We start from the raw sequence: 18,654 nt of genomic DNA on the forward strand, positions 1-18,654 counted from the left end.
TCAAGAGAGAAGACAACTTAATTTCTATTCAAAACGACGTCGTTTTGAACACGTGTGTTGCCAGTGTGTTAAAAAAGCCATGTGTCATGCCATGTAATCTTTAATGTTGTTCACGTCATTGCAGTCAAACTTAAGAGTTGTCGGAACTTTTGTTGTGTGCAAATTGCAACTAAATTAAAAGGTTATGTATTCTGGAGCAATTTTTTAAAATGATGTGTAAAATGCAAATTCGAGAATAGTTCGTGTATTTTCCGACTATTAATCCTTATATTTATTATACTTTTTTATATATTTGTATATCTTACAGATCGTGGAAAATTAGTTGTAATAACCAAGAGAGCCTCTGAAAAGTACAACATTACTTTGGAAAAATAAGTGGTTTGCAACAAGAAGAACATTGTGATTTGTGATATACTGATGCAGGCTGAGAGCTCTGCTAGCTGTTTTATACCGTTCGATGATTATTCACTAAAATTTCGATTTTCAAGCATTAACATCCCAAATGCCTGACATCATTCATCACTCCCCAAGTTTATACGAATTCAAATCACAAAATGTTTGAATCCAGTATTCGGCTGAACGATTCTACTCAGCTCATACCCGATAACTCGAATAACTCATTTTTCTTTCCCGGTGGAATATTCCTGGATTCTAGCGCTATTCCTTCGTCAATTATCAATAAAGTTGTCGGCGAAGTTTCTTGTTACAGTCGCCCCGTGCAATCTCGGAGAAAACGGGGCGAGTTTTTGTGTTTAAGTTTGTCTGTTAAAGGGAATGATAGAGCAATTAGCAACTCGACGGAATCTGCGGGAAGTAGTGAGCGTAATGAGGCGGTTGGCAGCGCCGCAGCCGCCGTGACGAAGCCGGAAAAGGGGGTCAAGATGAGGTTAAGGGGGCAGGGGGCGATGAACACCACCAAGCATTTGTGCGCTGGTGCTGTTGCTGCAATGGTTTCAAGGTATGTCCCTTATCCTTTTTCTGTGTTCTAGTTTTTTAATTTTTAATTATGTTTTTGTAATGTTACTTAGTTATTCTACTTCTGCAAAGTTATAGTATAAAGAGTTGGAAACCTTATTGGATATTATAATATGATGAAAAAGCAAGTCATTATAATTTCACCAACATTTTTGTTTCCAGTAATGTCCTGCAAGAAACAGATTGTGTCTAATTTAACATGTAGAAGAAGATATTGGGGTGCCAGACCTACAATTTGCATTTGTATTGCTAGAGCAGCATTTGTGCTGATGAAATGTTGTTCAAACAGAACTTGCCTTGCTCCACTCGAGAGACTGAAGTTGGAGTATATAGTTCGTGGCGAGAAGGGAGACTTGTACATGCTCATCAAAAGAATAGCAACCACGCAAGGCTTGAGAGGCTTTTGGAAGGGAAATTTTGTTAACATACTGCGCACTGCACCTTTCAAGGCAATTAATTTCTGTGCTTATGATACATACAGAAAGCAGCTTCTAAAATTATCCGGAAATGAGGAAACCACGAATTCTGAGAGATTTATTGCGGGTGCTGCAGCTGGTATCACAGCTACTGTCCTCTGCTTGCCCCTGGATACTGTGAGTGGCAATCCTTAAAGAGCTCTAGTCATGTAGTTTTAATTATTCGGGTCAATAATTCTGTCACAAGTTGTAACACTCCTCTTTCCTAAGCCGCTTTGTTTCTACAGGAGAAATCTGAGTGTCCCTTAAGCAAAATGATTTCAGAAATAAGTTTAGTTTTCTGCTCATAAGCACCACCACTTTTTATTGTGGAATCCATCCTTTTGTTGTTGGTAAATACAGGTGTTTCAAGAAATTTGAACTACATACACGTGTATATTTGTTGCAAAATGGATTGAAAGGAAGCCTAGGAGATAATATAAACCAGAGAGCATGTTTTCTGCAATTTGATGTAAAAGAAGAGAGTTTAGTGAAGTCGGTGGAAGAAATTCACTTTATTGCCTTCTCTCTCTCTTTCTCTCTAACAAATACTCTGCATCTGTCAATGAATGAAACCATAGTCAAACTATGTTAGCAAAGTGTTTCTATATAATGCAAAGTACAAAAAGGTAAATGGCTCTACTCCCATCAGAGAATGGAAGGTGGGATGAAATTGTTCATGTGCTACTTTTGGTCCTACCTGAATAGAATTTACAATTATGTATGTTATTCTCTTTATCAAGAGAAAAATCCTTGACGTTACATAGAAATCAAATTTTGTATCTGGTCAAGAGGTGACACTTATACTATACTTGCTTCAGATCCGGACCAGGCTTGTGGCACCTGGAGGGGAAGTACTGGGTGGAGTCATTGGCGCTTTTCGACACGTTGTTCAAAATGAAGGGGCTCTTTCTCTTTACAAGGGATTATTGCCCTCAATTCTAAGCATGGCACCCTCAGGCGCAGTGTTTTATGGCGTATATGACATATTGAAATCAGCTTATCTGCATTCACCTGATGGAAGAAAGAGAATTCAGAATTTGAAAAAACAGCATCAAGAATTGAATGCTTTTGAGCAGCTGGAATTGGGACCGGTGAGAACTTTATTACACGGTGCCATTGCAGGTGCTTGTGCTGAAGCTGCTACCTACCCGTTTGAGGTCGTGAGAAGGCAGCTCCAACTGCAAGGCCGTGCAACTAGGATGGGTACATTTGCAACTTGTGCCAAGATAGTTGAGCAAGGTGGTGTCCCTGCTCTTTATGCAGGTCTTATTCCCAGCTTATTACAGGTATATCTTACAGTATTTACCTTATTTCTCCCCTTCTTTCAAATGTCGACAAAAAGCATCTCCTCATTAGTCATTATGCCTAAGATCATTTGTTTCTCTTTGTTGGGACTCTTCCATAATTTTCTTGAATATCAGAAAGGAAATCTACGGATATTGTTTTCATGGTTCTGTTTATCCTTCTTATTTTGCATCTGAATGAGTTCAGACACAAATGTACTTGTTATATGACAGCACAGGCTTCGTTAAGTAACATGCTTATGGTTTGGGATACCCAGAGAAAGTAAGAAACCTAGGCAGCAGATAGCTAGAATTCCATCACATTACCTCATGGATTTGAATATAGTGTCAATTGAATGAATGAATCATCAAAACTCAATTAGCTAATTTTTATTCAACATACTTATTGATGACTGCGTGTTACACTGTATCAGAAAATTCTATATGGAATATCTGTTTCGATCTGTGCTTGCATACTCTTTTGCACCTCCAACGGGAGAGGTAAAATAGCGTTCAGCACTTTTTTGCAGATTGAGACCATTCCAACTCTGCGCTATTTCTGTGTTGTAAAATACACACAGTGCCTGCGCAATATATATATAGTGAAGCACTGCAGCTGAGCTATTCTTAATACCTTTTTCTTTTAATATTTACTGATGCATGATTGCATGGTATATTCGTGGAGTGAAAAAACGCTCGTCGGATGTACCTTTTGATGCGAGGCTCAGATTTGCTATTAGAATATATTATTTGTAACTTATATTTTTTGCATTAATATAAATGAATAATATTTTAATTCTATTTAAATAAGTTTGACATATTATTCAGATTACAATAAATAAACAACAATATTTTGTAATATTCCTTTTGTACAGTAAAATAGAGTTTATGGTTGGAAATAGAGTTTAAATTCTGCTGTAAAATAGAGATGTCTACTGTGAAATAAGTACAACTTTGATTGTTGCGTTGTTCATGTCTGGCTTGAATTATTTAATCATTCTCTATGGTTTGTTAATTGAGTTGAGGAGAATTAATAATTGGGTATTAATGATGATTTCTTTAAAATATTGTGCATATAGATCATATGTTGATCTCATACCTTATTGGTTGTATGTCAGGTATTACCTTCGGCTTCAATAAGCTTCTTTGTTTACGAGTTCATGAAGATTGTTCTAAAGGTAGGATGAAGTGGCAAATTAGTGACAGGAATTTAATTTGGAAATTCATATATTATTGGCGGTGAAGAACAGCGGGAAGGAGGGTGTTTGGATGAGCTTATAAGCTCTTTAAAACAACTTATAAGCTGCTTAAAAGCTTATAAGCTCCTTCAAAGTGTTTGGTAAAATAAGCACTTAAATAACTTATAAGCTATAAAATTAATTTCTAAGAGCTTATAAGCTCCCCAAAAAATAAGTTCATCTACCCCAACTTATTTTCACATTTTCTTATTAGAAACACTCATTTTACAAAAATAACTCAACTAGTATTTTTTATTTTCATTATATATCATTTTAATTTTATTTCTTTTCGATTTATTCTTTCTAACAAAAATTTTCTCTCTCTATTTTTTTCTTTTTTTCTAGCTTATAAGCTTAATTATCCAAACACTTTGACAACTTATAAGATCTTAAAAAACTACATCTTATGTCCTCAAGGGAACACCAAGCGGTGCGACCTCCTGTCTGTGAACAGTGAGGTCAGGCTTATAAGCTCTTTAAAATAAGATTAGCCAAACACCCTTTAAATGTTATTCTCGCTGCTAAAATCTCTTTCAGCATGATTAAGGCATTCATTATGACTGTTCTAGTGCTTTTCTTGTTGATTTGGTGTAACTCTGAAATGTATAGTTCTCACTCCGGTGATTAGGGTTGAGCATTCGAGCAATTTTAATTTAACAACATAAAACCACTCGATAAGAAATTGAAAACTTCCAATTTTTTTGAAATAAGTTGTTGTATCATATACTAAAAACCATGTATCATTAAGAACAATGGCTTACTTTCACTCCGCGGGTCCAATTTTTTTAATGAAATTAATAATTAAATTAAAATAAAAAATTAAATTAAATTAGATTAAATTAAATTAAATATGAATAATAATCATTAATAGAATTATAATATCATTTAAATTATATATAAAAAAAATCTTTCAAAATTAACGTTTAAGTTCATACAAAGCAACTTTGAAAAATTAAGAAGAATAAAATTTCAGAAGGCAAAGTGGTTTTCAATATAAAATTCAAAAAATGAATCTTTAGGCTCCAAACATGACATGTATAAATTAATTATGTGTTCACTTTATTAAAATGTCGATTCAACTTTATTTTTATGTCAATCACAATGTAAAATAACTCAATTTCATAACTCTGGAGATAAAGTCATATTTTTTCTATTTTTTATAACGATATTTATAAAATTACAAAAAATACTTCTAATTTTTTTTTTGAAAATTTCAAAGGGATCCAATAACTAGGGGTGAGTAAAATAACCGAAACCGAACTAATCCAAACCGAAATTTTGAAATATGGTTCGATTTTTTGATTCGATTCAGTTTGGTTCTGTAAAAACCGAACAAAATCGAAAAACAATTATATTTATTTAATAATATATTAATACATATATATAATTTTGATATTCAATACAATTTTATTTTATTTTTTTCTTATTTTTCATTTTCTTTCTTTGATTTTTTGGTTTTATTGGACTATTTTGGTCTGGTTCGTTATTATTCGATTTTTTTTGATTTTGGGGTTCAGTTTATTCGGTTCGGTTCGTTATTTTTTATTTTATTTATTTCTTTTAAAGTCAAATAAAAATTTGTTTGGTTTGGTTTTAGCAAAAATCGAACTGAAAAGAAAAAAAAAATTGAAGAAAAAAACATTTATTAATCGCGATCGTCAGGCCCCCAGTGAATGCCTTTATCAAGATTACATCGCTTACGATCCGCTATGGGGTGAAGCAGTTTTTCAGCAACATTTTCGTATGAGGAGATCTTTGGTGATCACAGCAAGCTCAAGATTATTCTCGAGACGGTTGCATCCCAAGATCTGTGGATTTAGCATGCTTATTTTGGGGTCCCCGACTTAAACAACGACATCAATGAACCAGTCGTCGTTATTTAATGATGTTCTTATGGGAAGCACTTCGCCGTTGCAATTCGAGGCCAATGACTCTCTTTACAGTATGGGGTACTACTTAAGTGATGACATCTACCCAGATTGCACAACGTTCGTGAAGAGTCCTCCATTCCCGACTAACGAGAAAAAAGAGAGGTTTAAAGTGGTGCAAAAAGCTGCAATGAAGGACATAGAATGAGCTTTTGGCGTTCTTCAATCACGCTGGGCTATTATCAAAGGTCTTGCTCGACTTTGAAAAAAGAGCAACTCAACAATATCATATTTGCATGCATTATTTTTCACAACATGATAATTGAGGATGAATGAGAAAATGCTACGGAATGGGGAGAGGAGGGGAAAAAGAAGGCGTCGAGCAACACTCATGAAGCTACGCAAGGATCTCCGCCGGAATTTTGAGCGAGATAAACAAGTCTATCATCGCCTCCAACAAGATTTAATCGAGCATATTTGAGCACGATTCACTCCTATCCCATCGTAATTTAAATTTAAAATTTAATTATTGTAATTTTTCATTTTAAATTTAATGGAAATTTCAATTTTGAAATTCGATTTTTAAAAATAGGATGAAAAATCTATAGAGCTCTTATATAGAGCCTCCATTGTGAAGGGGATGACTCTAAGGAGAGGCCCACCTCTATACAGCTCTAAAGGGGTTCTTGCATTGTGGATGCTCTAAGAAGCTCTATCATTGTGGATGCTCCAATGACCTAAAATTTGATAAATTATCTAAGTTGTAAACATAAACAAACTATATAATTTTCCTTGTTTGATTTTGATGATTGAAGAACTCTCCTTCTTCTTCTTCTTCTTCTTGATTTTGATGTAAACATAAACGAACTATAAAATCTTGTCTTGATGCGTCGAGTTGATCATCCTCTTGAAGTGCTAATAAAGTTTATTGTACTAGAAATCCGACCGATTGGAATTAATCCTAAATATAATAATAATAATGTTAGAGCAGTTAAAACTCTTGGATAATATATTGATTAATTATAGTTATCTGATAGTTTAAATTAATTAATGGATATGCACTATCTTACATACGAGAAATAATTAAATAAAAATGAGCCATATTCTTAAAATGGATGAGGATAGATAGCGTAATATTAATTCTTTAATTGAATGAATTAATATTGATAGACATAAATTTCAACTATAATTAACTTCTATTCCCTCCGTCCATGAAAGAACTTCATATTTTTCATTTTTGGGACGTCCACAAAAAAACTCCCTACCTATTTTTGGATTATACCCCTCCACTTATAATTACTCTTACTTTTCACTTTTCACAACTCTCAATATTAATTATAATACTTTTTCACCATTCCCAATACACTCAACTTACCTTTAATCCACTCTCAATACACTCAACAACATTTTTTTTAAACCCGTGTCACTCCATCCTAGGAAGTTCTTTCATGGACGGAGGGAGTAATTATTTAAGCCTATCGGGAGGTCTTATCCTAATCCTTTTATGAATCTCTAGTTTAGCTCATCTACACCTATAAATAAGGGAATAGGAGAACACAAATTACACATCAAGAAATTTCACCCCTCTGCAATAGGGGATCAATATTTTCTTGTTCCTTATTTTTGTGTTTGTATCCCGTTGATTAGGCTTGTCATTATTCATCCAACCTTCGAGCTACGTTCTAATTGTGAGCTATTATCCAAGAAATTAAAAGGTTGTATATTGAAGTTCAAGGACTTTCTGTGTCAAAGTATGAAACAGAGGGGTTTATTTGCAATTTTTGAGGTCTATTAGTTAGTTAAGATCTGAGCCGTTGATTTGATGAAGGGCCGAGATCTTTTCTTTAGTAATTAGACCGTTATAACTAATTGCAGTCTTCTTCAACCTTGCGTTGCTAGGGTTATTCTCAGTTAGTGACTTAGTGTTATAGCGTGTGTTTTCATCTCAAAGTCTGATTGATTTCTCATGCATCTTTGTATTTGAAGCTCGATCACAGTTCAATAATATTCATACTTCTTTGTCCCGTAGATGTAGACCAAATTGGTTGAACCACGTAATTCTCGTCTTGCATTTACTTCTCTGTTCTTGCGTAATATTGCGGTTGGTTTGTGTTGAGTTTTGAGCTGGTTTGCGCTACATTAATTATAAGAGAAAATAAATTAGAAGACTCTCAGGTCAAATTTATAATTATAGGAAGATAAGCTCGAGGCAATACGCTATAAATTTTTCAAGTCGAATTCATAGCCGCTAAAGTATTCAAAGGCTATTAATCTACATCAATATAAAAATCAAATCTCAAGTCTCAAATCTCTAAGAAAATGCTAGAATTTGGTAGTCCATTTTGCTATAATTATAATATTTATTATGTGAGTTACAAAATTATTTAATTATCACTCTATAAAAATCCTTGATAGATAAACTCTTCATTCGGGTTCCATCAGCAGCTGCTTCGAATTGCCGGAACAGGAATTCAGATCAGCCACTGCACATGCTCTCAGCATATCCTAACTCTCGGATCCTAATCATCAAAATATTTGTTCTCTCCAAGAAAACTAAAATTAAATTAAAGTATTTAGACCTCTTTGGGCCACATATTCTACAACTTTGAGTGGAGTGGATGACAAAATAGAGATAGAAAAAGGAAAAGAAAAAAAATGTTACTGTTGTTATAATATTAGTAACTTGGATTGCGCCTTTAAAAAAAAAAACTTGGATTTGGTATTAACTACAGAGCTATGTAATGTAATTATTGGACGGTGAGTCGGTGACACTATATTCCGCTTTAGTTGAAATAATTGGTCATGGTTTATATGTCACATCAGTAGCTGAAGTAGGAGCAAATAAAACCAAGAGAATAGGTGCATATAATAATGGTCCACTTAATAATTATTGAATACCGACTAATGGAAGGGCAAACCAAGGCCATATATTAATATTTTTACTAATTTCACAATTCTCACACAGAAAAGCATAACCTATTAGAAATATTATCTTTATAAACTCGCACTAACATCACATTACATTGGGAGATGATTTTTCTTTTTCTTTTGAATTTTGTTTCTGATTTGAGAATAGAAAACAAGAAATGAGGTGGAGCAACATACAGTGTCGAGTTAGTTGGATGATCATCTCTTTCTAAAAGGAAGGTTAGTTTCCATACATTTCCTTGTACTCCAATTTACTCTCAAAGTTTTGATGGAAATTTCTATTGCATATATGATTACTAGCTATTTTCAGCCTTGAATTATCAGGACATTCTAGGATTCTATTTTTTGCATTTTCACTTGTGGATTTTATGTAATCCAATCACTTGTATATGTTTCCTTGAGCAGATGTTGGGTTTGGAGATGATATGTATGAAGGTGAAATATGTAGTTGGTAAATGATAAATTTTGTTGATTGTGAGATTATGATGTGAAATTGATGTTGAATTCTCTCTTTAATGCTTATGCTCGTGAATTTCTTCAACATTTCCCTTTTGCTCCAGGGATAAATTTTATGTGATTCTTGTACAAAGAATTTTCAGCTTCTTACATGAACAACTTTCATTAAGCATAGAAACTTTGAGTGGTACCTCAAAGTTATATGGAACCTAGAATTATTTGATTGAAGGGGAGACAATATTTGGCTTATGATTTTGATGTGTATGAAGGAGGGACATACTTGGGCTGTTTCTGATTGTTGTGTTTATTTATTTATGGGTTATTCTTAAATTATAAGCTCGAGCTTTGACTCTATGGTGACTTTTTAGCCCAAACTTGAAAATATTTGTTCACTTATAACCTGAGTCTCAATTTTCTTCACCGTATAACTTAAGAATAATCCTTTATTTATCTATCTATTTCTATAGTAGAAGCATATACTTAAAGTTTAAACTCTGATGAGCTGTGTTGTAGAACTCCTTTTCTTTTATTTGAAGTAGTTGGTGTAGTGAGTGGCTGTAGACTTCAAATTTGTTGTGTTTCTCATTGTCACCGTTCTGAGACGGCTTCTCGTTTAGACATCTAGAGCCCATCTGCCTTATTCAGTTTGGGAGCATTTACTTTTATGATTTTTGAAGGATTTAGATGATCATGACAAGTTCAATATTCAATTCATCAAAGTAAATGATAGTCAAGTCTCGATTATTTTTATTTATCTATCCTATCACTCAAAGTAGAACACTCCCTTGGTATCTTATTGCTGTGGGACTTGCTTTTCCGCATTGCTGGCTAATTTTTGTATAGCCTGGGTATGCCCCAAGTACTTTTTCTAAGAAGTTTATTATTAATGAAATTTCCTTTTATCGATGAATGAATTCTTAGTTTTTTGGTAGCTGTTTCAGTGGAGGAGATAGGTTGCATTTTGGGAATTGTTGTTTATCTTAACTAGTTCTTGTTCTTGGATCATAATTTAAGATTCCTATAAATGGTGTTAATTGTTTGTTCTTGTTCTCTTTTGAAGTGCAGACATTTGATTCATTTAAGCGTTTTGTTGTTTTCGAGCTTTAAGTTTGTTAACAATTCATCTGAGCATGCTGCATATATGATGGGCCTTTTGCAGGATTGACAAAAATGGTTAATGAAATGCAGACAATCAGCTCTAAGAATACTATGCTCATAGTTTCTTGACAGTATTAACATTAGTATTTAAGGATGAGTTCTAGCGGAGAAAGGCCTAAATGGAGTGTGTTTGAAGATATAAAGAATATATCTGCAGCTCCCGAGGCACTTATGGCCGATATCAATGCTGCCATCAGCGCCCTCGAGCATGCTCGTGCTGCGGCTGCTACCTTCTTACACTCGTCTTCTTCCTCTTCAAAAACAAAAACGCTGATAAAAAGTTGATTCATGTGATGCTGAAAAGGCCGGTGAAGCTACAATACTGGATTGAGCTTTGAACGTCTCGTTTAAGTGTGGATAACTTCGGATAAAAAGTTATGGCTTTGAACATCTCGTTTAAGTGCGGATAAAAAGTTATCCACACTCATCTCTTTAAGTGTGGATAACTTTGAATGTCTCGTTTCTCTTACATCGATGACTCAGGAAGCCCGAGTGTCGCACCTGAAGGTTGGGGATGGACTCGAAATTGGATCGTGGCAGCTGGTATGTTTTCCTATCAGTCAGAAAATGACTTGGTTTATCAAGATGTGAAAGATATGCAGAAATATGTTGGAGTTGATAATGTTATAGGCTAGTTTCTATATAATATGAATATGATGCATATTATTCAAGAAACCGAAAACAGAGTAGACAAACATTTGTGAGGAGTGTTTTGCATTCAAAAGGTGATTGCTTTTATTAAAAGAAAAGCTATCTATAGAAACTTGACTCAGCTAAGACTTATAAGATACAAACCTAATTGATTACAATTAACCATCTCCAATTATGTTTCTATTTCAGAAGCCATTAAATCGTCATCACTTTCACCTTTTCATGTTTGTTTCTCTTGTTTCTTTTCTTTTCTTCGTTTACATATCAAATATATAATTTTAATATTTTAAAATTAGCTCAAGAGCTTATTCCTGAGTTTATGAGCCTCAAGCTCAAGTTTGAGCCACATACTAAACGAGCTTGACAAGCCTTTTGTTCAACTAATAAAAATTTGAATACCTCGACTTATTTACAACGGTTCAATAAATACAAATACTTTTGTTGGCCCAAAAAAAAAAGGTTTTTTGTTGCCAGTTTTAGACATACATATATATTTCTACTTAGTTATTTACATTTTTTTTAGACAAGCTATTTACATTTATTAAATATTACTTCTATGTATTTTTCATCTAATATTTAACATAACACATTTAGATGTAAAAGTTAGAAAATCATGATAATCATTTAAGAGAATTGTGTGCATCCTATCCCTCTAAGAATTGCGTATTAGTTCATAAGTAAATCGATGTTAAAATATCACTTATTTATGCGTGTATTTGTATATATGTTTTAAATATAAAACTGTTAAGAAAAATATATTAGTTGAAAATTTCGAATCCAACTAGCCTGACGGGCTAGTTGAAAATCCGAAAGTTTAGGGTTATGATTGAGAATATGTAGTCCGAAAAAAATTTAACTCGAATAGCTCGCAATCCGATAAGATTGACCCGAAACTCGATGGATTAACCCGATTGACACCCTTAAAAACAAGAATGTTGGATATCATTCAAAAGTATTATTTGTAATAATATATTTCAATAAATTCTTTATTTTTATACACTTGTCAATAATAAATTTGAACAATTTTGAGATAACCAAGTTATACAATATGTTAAAAAAAATTATAATATTACAAAAATAATAAGATGAATATAAAATATACATAGTAAAATTCAGGGAAAATTGCGCGTAAATACATAAACTTTGTTCAAAATCCATATTTGACGCGAAGTTAGGATTTTACAATTAAATACACCAACTTTGTAAGTTGTTCAATTTTGACGCCGATTTCATTATCCCCAAATTTTAAAATGACGTAGATCCTACGTGGCTCGCCGGCACACGCCTTCTAGTTCGCCGGACAAATAACAAAACAACGTCGTTTTCTTTTACATGAAACAATGTCGTTTTATAGTTTAGTTGTATTAGTTCACATGAACCCTGATTTCTTAGTTCACATGAGGTGGAGAGGAGGGAATAATCGAGGAAGAATAGCATGGAGGCGACGACAAAGAAGACATCCAACAGGAGAGGAAGGAGCGACGTGGCGTCGAAGAGAAGGAGGGCGAGGGCGAGGAAGAGGAAGGCGAAGAGCAAGGCGCCGAATTGGAGAGAGGTGGACGGCGGTGCGGCCTTTGACGAGTGGGTCGGTGTTGGAGGAGACAATGAACTGGTGGATGATTGCAATGATGAGGCAGATGATGATGAGGTAGAGCTGCAGATGCCGCCACCGGTGGTGGTGGTGGTGGCCGGCGGCGGTGAAGGGGAGGGGATAGTAAGGTTTGGTGATGAGAAGATCTAGTAATTAGGGCTGCCATTTGCACAACCTTATTCGAGATTTGTTGCAGCTAATGATGCAAATTAATTAAATAAAAATGACGGATGTGTTCATCTACTAGAATCACGTCATTGAGATTTAGGTGTAGCAGTAATTTAACAAAACGACGTCGTTTTATCTTGTTTAAAACGACGTTGTTTTGTTTCACTCTAATAAGACACTATCATTTTATTTCCACGCGAGATAATTAACTTGATAACACGTAGGCGCCACGTCATTTTTTCTGATCACCGAAAATGAAATCAGCCTCAAAATTGAACAACTTACAAAATTGGTGTATTTAATTGTAAAATCCTAACTTCGCGTCAAATATAGATTTTGAACAAAATTTGTGAATTTACATGTAATTTTCCCTAAAATTCACTCATTAGCATGTCATTTTTTCACGTGCTATTTGTGTGAATTAACTAGCACATGAACGAACTTAGACGAGAAAGAAATGACGAAAGGAATGAAATGAAACAATCATAGAATTTTTATGGGAATAAATGAGATAGTACTATGATTAATTAATTATTATTATTATTATTATTATTATTATTATTAGATTGGGGTAATAGCCGAAAAATACATAGGATGTTTTCCATTTTCTAATTTATATCATTACCTTCTAATTTGACGACGAAATACATCATTTTATAATTTGTTTGCAATTATCCCACGGTGAGGGCCTCCAGCAAAATCAAAGTTGATGTGTCACTTACATAGAAAAATCAAAACTGATGTGCCAATATATTAATAAGTTTTTTTTTCGATTTTCTTTAGTGAAACGATGTCGTTTCATTCCCCATCTTCCGGTCATCCACCGCAGACCCTTCCCATCTTCACGTCTCTCAGCCTCTTCATCGCCATTCGCCACCACCAAACATGCCCTTCCCCAAAACGTCCGCAGACAACCATTTCTTCAGCTCTCTTCCAAGCACCACCACCAATCCTTCTAATCCTCAATCATCCTCGCCTCCCAATCCTCAATCATCCACAATCGCCTTGTGTAAATAATAATAATAAAAATAAAAAATCAAAGAAGAACTTCAGAGGAAGGTAGAGGAAGATCAAGAAATCGAAGAAAAAATCGAGTCCGTGGTCAACCCCTGCCTCTTTGCCCGCTTCAAGTCTGTCACGAAGCTCTATGGCCTATCGCCCTTATCTCGCTCCTCCCCCCAATCAAAACCTTACCTTACAATAGCCTCGGTGACGCGCCCGCTGCCGGGCCTCAACATCACCAGAGCCCTAAGCGTTGTCTAGGAATTCGAGGCCAACGAAGGTATGCGGAGGTGGGAGGGTTGGGGAAATGGGGAAGGTCTGTGGATGGAGCGAAGGGGACATGCGTGCGTGCGTGTGTGTGTGTGTGTGTGTGTGAGAGAGAGAGAGAGAGAGCGTGTGATTTGGCGATTTTGGCTGTCACATTGGGAATTTCGGAGGCTACATTAGATTTAATTTGTGCAAACTTGCAATACGTGGGATAATTACAAACATTATAAAATGATGTATTTCATGGCCAAATTAAAAGGTGGTGATATAAATTAAAAATAGAAAAAATCTATGTATTAATATTTTAGACTATTACCCCTATTAAATTTGCAAAAATAAATAAGAATAATTCTATCATGTTCATAGGAATGAGCAATAACATGGCCATGGACTGACTAGTCCTATATATGTTCATGTCTAAACCGACCCGACATGCCCCGTTACCCTCCCGCTCTGCTCCACTTTGTTTCATTCAAGGGTTAAGGTGCAGATAGGCCCCTCAAGTGAAGGCCCTTAGAGCATTTCAGTCCTCTTACTAACTGTGTGTGCAGATTGGCCCTCGAACTCAAAAAAATGGTGCAGATCGCCCCCTCTGACTTAACACCGTTATGGGCCGTTAGTCAGAGGGGGCAATCTGCACCGTTTTTTTGGAGTTCAGGGGCTAATCTGCACATTTTCCCTTTTCGGAGTTCGGGGGCTAATCTGCACACCGTTCATTAAAAAAAATCACATCTCATCTTCTCCGACCAACTTTTCCGGCGTCAATCGCCGTCAGATGAGGAAAATTACGAAATCAAGTTCCCAAGCCCCAAATCGGGAATTCCAAATCGGCGTCATTGCTCCCGAAAATCACATAATCGAAATGGAAACTCGAATTCTCCCTCGAACGTCACCGCCCCCAATTGCAGAATCATCCCCAACGAATCGAACTTCGCCTCGCCGTAGGCGGTGATCGTGACCCCAATCGAGATCGAGATCATGTTGGCCATGGTCTCTGATTTGAAGGCGTCCTTCTTCAACAGCACGCCGATAGTGTAGATGGCGACGGGCATTGTCGGCCTTTATCATCGGATTTCGCCGGATTTGAGAGAAAGAGGCGACTAGGCGACTCCTCATCGAGAAAAGCCAGGCGGCGGGGTCACTGGATATTGCGGCGGCGATTTCCGACGGAATGAGAGAATTAGGGCTCGTCCTTGACGCTAAGCGTGTGCAGTCGAGCGAGCTCCGAGGTTTAGGGCCCAAGAGAGAAAGAAAGGGGCGGCGCCCTACGCCGGCCTCGCCGGAGCTTGAATCAGCGACAACGACGATCAAATTTTGAGCGAGAGAGATGAATTAATTAAAAAGTTAAAAGGTGCAGATTAGCCCCTGAACTCCGAAAAAAACGGTGCAGATCGCCCCCTTGACTAACGGCCCATAACGGTGTTAAGTCAGAGGGGCCGATCTGCACCGTTTTTTTGAGTTCGGGGGCCAATTTGCACACACAGTTAGTAAGGGGACTGAAACGCTCTAAGGGCCTCCACTTGAGGGGCCTATCTGCACCTTAACCCTTCATTCAATTATATTACGTAAATGAGACTTTTAATAATAACAAATGACACTTTCTATCAACAATAAATAATATTTTTGTCAATAATAAATAAAACCATACACATAAAGCCTGATATAAAATGATAGTAATTTTCTTAACAACAATTGATGCTTTTTAAATGCAAATAATACTTAGCATACTTTTTGTAAAACTAAAATATTAGTTCATTCATCCACGAAAAGTATGTCACTTTTGTTATTTTTAGTGTCCACCAAAAGTATGTTGGTTTACTTTTTAGAACATGACCCTACATCTTTTTCTTGTATTTTATCCTTACAAATACCATTTATCCACCCTTAGTTCAATCTTAACCACTCATTTCATATAATGGTGATGAGAGCATTTCTTCACTATATAAAAATCACCATCCATTTTATTATAATTTATGTCCACCAAAAATGTCATACTTTTAATGGTTAAGGGGAATACTTTTATATAAGTATTATTATTGTTAATAAAAATATTATTTACTTAATATGGCTGGATTGAATATACCGAAATGGTCACGAATTGAACAGTTTAATAAGACGCTTTAAAACATTCTGTATTAAACTGTATTTGGGAGTCCGGATGATGCGAATGACCACATGGAAGATTTTGTCATATAAGGGTGCGTTATTTTTTGTTGTAAATTTATCATGAAAAAATGAGGGATAACCAAAATTTCATCATTTAAATCCTTCATTTCTTTTCCCTTATTTCCTACTTGATCTTTACTCATTCCTCATTTTCAATACAAAGGAGGGATAATATTATCACACCATTTTTGGAAGGATAATATTATCCCTCATTTGTAGTGAAAATGAGGAATGAGTAAAGGTCAAGTAGGAAATGAGGGAAAAGAAATGAATGATTTAAAAAGGGTAAAATTTTATTTATCTCTCATTTTTCCATGATAAATTTACAACTTAAAAGAACGCACCCTAAAGAAATTTCTCATTCCATGGTAAAAGGAATCAATTACTTTTTTCTTTGATATGTCGTAATTGGAATTATTTATCGACATTCTTATGTAAACTAATCATAAAATTAATTGTAGGGTTAATTATCAAATACACCCCTAACATAGAGGCCCTTAATTTGTCTAGCACCCTATAGTCGAGGTCGGTTCAACTAAACCCTCGATTCCTTAATTTCGTGCAATTAGCCCCTCTGACTTGACGGCCATTTAACACCGTTAACTATTTTAATTTTTTTATTTATTTCGTTGGTGGTGGGACCCACGCCTTCTTCTTCACCAAGCTTGCCGGAAACACATCTCTCAACTCAAACAATAATTTCACACTATCTTTCTCACCAATTTGTATCATTAAATCTGCACCAATTTGTGTGAAAAATCATTAGCAATTTCTGCTGGGGTTTGGATTTGTGGATCTGCTTTTGGGAGGACGACGACATTTTCGACCCTATCTTCCTCACCTGAAGGCCGAGAAGCTTAAGCGCAGCATCCGCCTTTAGAAATTTCATCCTATTTTTTCAACGAAAAATCCGCCCCGCTCCCACCCAGACTCAGACACAAGAGATTGACTCTTTCAAGACATGGTCGGGAAAACTCGAGAGGCACTGGAGGGACCAGAATTGGACGTCTTGCGTGTATGTTACTGATTAATGGTCGCAACCGTTAGAGGAGATACTCCTGCCGGAGGATAAGCTGTGGTCGTTCTTTTTCCAGTTTTCGATCTCGTCGTTCGGTATCAGCCTGGGGTGAGAAGCCAATCTAAAATGTGAAATCATTGTTTGAGTTGAAAGATGTGTTTCCGGCGAGTTTGGTGAAGAAGAAGGCGTGGGTTCCACCACCAACAAAATAAATAAATAAAATTAAAATAGTTATTAACGGTGTTAAATGGCCGTTAAGTCGGAGGGGCTAATTGCAAGAAATTAAGGAATTTGAGGGTTTAGTTGAACCGACCTCGACTATAGGGTGCTAGACATGATAAAGGGCCTCTATGTTAGGAGCGTATTTGATACTTAATCCTTAATGGTATGAGACCGTCTGTCCCTCCATGACATATTTGTATGTTTTCAATAGCATATTTGTAATGACATTTGTAGGAGATTTGATTCTAATTTATATTTTAATTAATGACATATTTATAATTTTTTTATTATAAATATAAAATATTTGAATTTAAATATTGATAGACTCGTAATAAAGTGGTGTCGCACAAGATTTCTCATGAACTAATGTATTAAACTAGTTTGAGAGAAAATGATATGCGCTAAAATTAAGATATAGATAATCTAAGTAATATTAATTGTGTATAAACTATCTGTTGATAGTTAATTGCATATCTACACAGTTAAAGAGATGTAGGATTGTATTAGCATGAGTTGTGAAAGTCAGTTACAAAGTCAGCTTCAGCTTACTGGCATGCTGGCGTTGAAACGGATCAGCATAACTTAGGTGTTTTAGCTCATGACAGATTAAGAGGGTGTTTGGCTAGGCTTATAAGCTCCTCAAAACAGCTTATAAGCTGTTTAAGAGCTTATAAGTTTCCTTCAAAGTGTTTGGCAAAATAAGCTCCTCAACAACTTATAAGCTCCAAAAATAAGCTCCAACAGCTTATAAGCTCCCCAAAAAATAAGTTCCTCTACCCCAACTTATTTTTTTTATAATCTCATATGCAACAATCTTTTTACAAATATTTTTCCAACTATAATTTATTATTTCCATCTGATATCATTTAAGTTTATTTTTCTTCGATTTTCTCTCTCTAAAAAAATATTTTCTCTCTCTAGCAAAAAAAATTATATCTTTAGCTTATAAGCTCAATTATCCAAACACTTTGACAACTTATAAGCTCTTAAAAATGACATCTTATAAGCTTTCGAAACATCTTATAAGCTCCAAGAGCTTATAAGCTATTTAAAATAAGCTTAGCCAAACACCCTCTAACTTAGCTGACGGACCAACTTACGGATCAGTCTAGCTGATGGATCAACTTTGCTGACACTTCTGTTCAACTGAACGTTTCAGCTCACAATCAGTAGCGCGTTGTTATTTTCTTATTTTTACCGTTGGA

General features: G+C 35.3%; 1 protein-coding gene and 1 long non-coding RNA gene across 3 annotated transcripts; both read left to right on the forward strand.

Moving 5' to 3' along the window:
- Positions 1-324: 324 nt before the first annotated feature.
- Positions 325-4,624, forward strand: LOC130986525 (probable mitochondrial adenine nucleotide transporter BTL3). 2 transcript variants are annotated; one of them, XM_057909956.1, is made up of 4 exons: positions 325-958; positions 1,265-1,568; positions 2,252-2,719; positions 3,835-4,624. In XM_057909956.1, exons 1-4 carry the CDS (start codon positions 555-557, stop codon positions 3,901-3,903), a joined length of 1,245 nt encoding a protein of 414 aa, XP_057765939.1. In that variant the 5' UTR covers positions 325-554; the 3' UTR covers positions 3,904-4,624. The 2 variants fall into 2 exon arrangements, with proteins under 2 accessions (XP_057765939.1, XP_057765938.1); XM_057909955.1 differs by having other exon boundaries at positions 2,252-4,624.
- A 4,064-nt stretch (positions 4,625-8,688) lies between these two features.
- LOC130986526 (uncharacterized) lies at positions 8,689-11,113 on the forward strand. Its single transcript, XR_009089296.1, has 2 exons — positions 8,689-8,969; positions 10,366-11,113. It is a non-coding gene; the product is annotated as an uncharacterized LOC130986526 (long non-coding RNA).
- Positions 11,114-18,654: the final 7,541 nt, after the last annotated feature.

The sequence above is a fragment of the Salvia miltiorrhiza genome, chromosome 5, assembly GCF_028751815.1.
Source record: "Salvia miltiorrhiza cultivar Shanhuang (shh) chromosome 5, IMPLAD_Smil_shh, whole genome shotgun sequence".
In the NCBI taxonomy this organism is placed as follows: domain Eukaryota; kingdom Viridiplantae; phylum Streptophyta; class Magnoliopsida; order Lamiales; family Lamiaceae; genus Salvia; species Salvia miltiorrhiza.